The sequence below is a fragment of the Acyrthosiphon pisum genome, chromosome A3 (genome assembly GCF_005508785.2).
Source record: "Acyrthosiphon pisum isolate AL4f chromosome A3, pea_aphid_22Mar2018_4r6ur, whole genome shotgun sequence".
In the NCBI taxonomy this organism is placed as follows: domain Eukaryota; kingdom Metazoa; phylum Arthropoda; class Insecta; order Hemiptera; family Aphididae; genus Acyrthosiphon; species Acyrthosiphon pisum.
In genome coordinates, this window is record NC_042496.1 from 33103043 (window position 1) to 33108275 (window position 5233).

The 5233-nt window shown below is 33.5% G+C and overlaps 1 protein-coding gene across 1 annotated transcript; it reads right to left on the reverse strand.

Moving 5' to 3' along the window:
- Window positions 1-738: 738 nt before the first annotated feature.
- On the reverse strand, window positions 739-4614 carry LOC100166950 (MAGE-like protein 2). The gene is made up of 2 exons (XM_001951038.5): window positions 4457-4614; window positions 739-2828 (listed from the first exon to the last, which is right to left on the reverse strand). Exons 1-2 carry the CDS (start codon window positions 4472-4474, stop codon window positions 924-926), a joined length of 1923 nt encoding a protein of 640 aa, XP_001951073.1. The 5' UTR covers window positions 4475-4614; the 3' UTR covers window positions 739-923.
- Window positions 4615-5233: the final 619 nt, after the last annotated feature.

Below are 5233 nucleotides of genomic sequence, written 5' to 3' on the forward strand. Positions count from 1 at the left end.
TGAATATTTTTAACTCATAAGCTACTCGCCCCAAATTCGATTTTCATGTATCAAAATATTAAGAAAAATATTCTGCTTTGGAATATAAAATTCAATCCCTATGTTGTCATTCAAAAAAGTAAAAAAAATTAAAAAATTATAAGGATAAAAAATATTTTCAAAAAAATTTACACTTTTTGAAATAATGAGTGTTGTTTGATAAAAGAATCACCCTGTATATCATTATATATCTATATGGGCTATAGTCCATAGGCAAGTACTAACATACTAGCTAATACATACCTACTTGATATTTTAACCATTAATAAAAATAAATATGATTTGATTTTTTTCCGTTAGTACCTGTGAGTATAAAATATATAAAATTTATAATTATTAAAATCTAGCGAAATATAACAGATGACTTCATACCAGTTCAAAATCTGTAAAAAAAAAAAAAACAAACGGGAAATAAGTCATTAGAAAATCTATAAGAACACTGAAAAATCTATTAATTAAGAAAAAAATGTTCAAACTTTTATTTTGAGGGTGGTTAGTAGTTATTTATAACAATACTGCTGTTAGTAACTGTTACTACTGTACTAGTAAATTATAATTATATTTTTTTAAAGATTATTTAAGTTTATTGTATTATTATTTATTTATAGATAATAAACCAAAAATGTATCCATTGGTATTTTAAGTATATTGTAAATACACATAATTTATAGAAGGTGAATAAAAGACAACAAGCATAACTATATATGAACGAATCAATAATGCTATATTTTTATAATATTACAGATGATTAATTAAAAATTATTTATATGCTACATAAAAGAACGCATTTATAAACAAAAATATATAGAACATTTTTCCATTATTTAGTGGACATAAAAAAATAATGAAAACTCCATATCAGATAAACTCAAGTTTTTGACAATCTATTTCTTAATAACGTCAATGTTGTCAGCTTTCAATTCCTGTGACTTCGAAGATGCACCTCCGATGGCGACTGTCTCTTGACTTTCAGATCCAATGCTAGCTGACTTTAATAGAGATGATGCGTCAGATGATGCTGAATCAGCGGAGAAAGTGTTGAATGGAGCTGGTGTCGAAGATCCGAAGAAAGATTGTTCACCGAAACTGAATGGAGCCGCGGATGAACCAGCGAAACCATCTTGGACGACGTTTGAGCCAAAGAAACCAGCCGGGCTGGCAGTTGAGCTGTATGCACTTATTGGGCTAGCGGTAGAGCTGTATGAGCTTATTGGGCTAGCTGTAGAGCTGAATAATGCACTTCCAGACGCTGGAGTAGAGCTGTAGAATGCACTGTCAGATGATGGAACAGAGTTGTAGAATGCACTGCCAGAAGATGGGATAGAGCTGTAGAATGCACTTCCGGAACCTTGAGCCAAACCAGATGAGAACGCTTTGTAACCAGATTGGCCAATAAGAGCTTGACTGGATTCATATCCTAAAGCGACCGGCGATTGTTGATAATAGTGGACAGTGGCGAAACGTTGAACTGGAGCAGCAACCTGGACTGGGACCTTAACTTCAACTGGAACTTGGACTGGGTATGGAACTCTCTTTTCTACTGGATATGGGACGGGTCTGTCCACAGATACTGGAACCTTAACTTCCACTGGAACTGGAACATTAACTGGAACTTCGTACCTTACTGGATAGGGAACCCTCTTTTCAACGGCATATGGGACTAATTTTTCTACTGGGTATGGCACTTTTTTTTCTACGGCGTATGGCACTGGCTTTTCGACAGCAACTGGGTATGGCACTGGTTTTTCCACGGGGTAAGGTCTGTCAACATTTACTCTCACTGGGTAAGGCACGGGTTTTTCAACTGCGTATGGGACGGGTTTCTCGACTGGAACAGGAACTGCGTACGGCCTGTCGACTGGGACTTTCACTTCATAAGGTACTGGCTTTTCAACTGGGTACGGCACTCTCTTTTCAACTTCGACTGGATATGGCTGAGGAACGTTAATTGGACGGTCTACATTAACTTGCACTGCGTATGGCACGTGTTTTTCTACAGTGACCGTGTATGGGTGTGGTACACGAACGTAAACGGGGTATGGCACTCTCTTTTCAACTTGGACGTAGTATGGAACTGGAACTTCCTTATGGATGGTAACTTCATGGTGGGGAGCAGGGGCGTTAGCTACAGCTGGAACTTCAACCGCATCGCGGCTAATTGAGTCAGACTTGATGATTGTTCCTTGAGAGTAAGACGGGGCAAAACCTGAATAGTATGATCCATATGATGTAGCAAAAGCTGGTGACCTATTTAAAAGAACCGCTTCTGGGTTAGATGAACCAACAGGCGAAGCTCCACCTGCTAAAATTGAAGCCGGGGTGGAAGAATATGCAAAGCTTGCGTCCGATAGTGCGGCACCTGATACGAAAGGTGCTGGTGTAGACGAACCAATTAGAGCAGCAGGTGTAGATGAACCAATTAGAGCAGCTGGGGTGGAAGATCCGAAAGATCCATCGTAGAATGGAGCAGGTGTGGAAGATCCAATGAATGATGCTGCATCGAAAGATTGAGCTGCGGCTGCGTTGGAGTAAGCATTTGACGCAAAAGAGTTACCGAATGCGAACGGAGCTGGTGTGGAGCTGTAAGAAACGGATTTGAATGGTGAAGCAGTGGACGAGAAGGAGCTGCCAAACGCAAATGGAGCTGGAGTTGACGAGCCAAAAGTTTTGGCACCGAATGAGAATGATGGGTTGAATAAGGTGTCTCTTTTCTTTTCATTCTTATTTACCGGTTTGACGTCCGCAAACGCGGTGGACACAACTAGGAGTCCTAGAAAAGCTACTTGGATCTGAAAAAAAAAAGAAACCATAATTAAAATCATACACTAATAATTATTTTTGTATAATAAAATATAAAACTGAGATGGAAAATCCAATTTTTCGAATATGTGATTATGATTTTAATATTATTAAAAGCGGATAAGCCACCCTAAAATAATTGGTTCAATCTATAATCTAAAATTTTCTTGAATCGTCAAATTCGGTCGAATATTTTTTGATTTTATAGACCTCAACCACAGCTCGACTTGTATATAAAAGCTATTCCTCAATTTTTCATTAATATAGAATAGCTTTATTAGCCTAAAATCTAAATAACAAAATATAGAAAATCATAACCAATCATAATAAATGTTTTATTGTCTATTAGCAATGGCATCCCTACATGGCTACATATAAACCAAAAAATATTCGATTTTCGTGAGCTGAAACAAAATTCCTGTGTTACGCGTGATCCATCCTATAATAAAGTACATGGGTTAAAAATGAAACTACAAACTTTCTCCGAGTCTCACGTTGTCTATTGATATAAATTTTATTGAAAACGATCCAGTAGTTTTTGAGGTTTTAGATGACAATGAATTCTTTCATTTTTAATAATATTTAAATTATTTAAGAAAAAATAATTGAAATATAATACAACTATTTGTACAACTACAGTTATTCTATTAATTAACTAACCAAATATAATGATTAAGTGTATAATTTATTATAATAAATTATAATAAAACTATGTATATTATAGTATATATATTAAACATTTTTAAACGTTTCAACATTTTTCAACTAATAACCAAAATAATTTAAAGCATATCATAATAATAACAAATATATTTGTGTAAAATATATTGTTTTTAGTAATTTTTATTCTGGTTTTGTCCTAACAACAAGTAAGTATATAGCCATCTAGTTAATACAATAATACATACTTATAGTTATTTCTATGCAAGTGCAATTTATAATATTGTGAATAATTTTTATAATATATTTTAATAATTTTATTATTAATTAGTAATTTTAAAAGCTTATCATTTTTATGTGTCTTTAAGTTATAATCATGTGATAAATACCAATGAAATCAGTACCTAATATTACAATATTAACAACTGAACAAAATGATGGGTTCAAAGATTAAAAAATGTAATATTAGTGTACTGTATTTTTAGCGTACCTATGTTATAAATACTTTATTTCTAACTATTACATTTTTAAAGTTCATACTCACAGATTTTAACAATAATTATAACGGAAGAATAGTGAAAAAGTTAAAAAAAATAAATAGATATCTGTACAGCATTTATTATTATATGTAGTAGAATTTAGGTAATTTTAAATACCGTGACGATGTTTAAATGTTAAGATTTATTAACTAACAAATAAGTGTAGAAGTGTAAGAAATACTCGGATACGATAAGTTATGTTAAGTACCTATATTATAGGTTCTATTATATTGTGATATTATAATTTTTAAATTAATTAAATCATTATTGGATATCTGTAAATGGTTGTATGTTATTTTATATTTTTAGTTAGATTTTCAATATAGTTTAAGACACGAGTCGTTCAGCTGTAGAAGTATGATACTATATGCGATAGGTATAAGTATAAAACAAAAATATTATGTCTCGTTGGTTCTCACCATAGCACCGGACGCCATAATGCTTGCAGTCGCTTCTGCCTTGTTGTCTGCTGCTTCTGCCTTGCTGCCTGTTGTTGGTACTGTTCAGCTCTGCAGCTACCAATTGACTGGATACTTTACTCAACGATGGCATTTGCTATATATACACTAGCGGGCACTACAGTCCGATGGATGGTCTACGGTCAAAAATATTGTCAAAAACCAGTAATCCGGGATGGGAGAATTTTTTATGGACATCTGAAAAAAACACCTTCCATCGATAAATGTTCGAAAACCGTTCCAAGGTTTTTTTTTTTTTATTACGATTTTTTTTCAACATATTATTAAAATATGTAGGTAATTGGTTTTAATTCGTATTATAATATGACGATTTTATTAAAATTGTTGTTTCTATAGGTATGTGTTTTTTTTTTGTTTAGTCTTCTTATGTCCGAGAACCGGTTGTCCGTCTGCTCATCCGAGGGTTGCATAACCGTAATATTACATATATTATGATGTGGATTCTGCAAAATCGGCGACCTTCGGCCACTAAAATGTATTCCGTTCCACATATCCATCGACTCGCAGACATTCGCTCCTTTATTATTATTATTGTCACTGCGGTGTCGTATGATAGGAGGTAAAGAGGTGTGCACGGTAAATGGTAATCATGGTTCACGATGATGATACTGGATGCGAAACAGGCCAAATTGAATTCATTTTTTTTTTACTGCATTCGTTTTATAAAATATTATTATTTAAAATTATGGAGATATCAAATTTACATAATGTAAATGT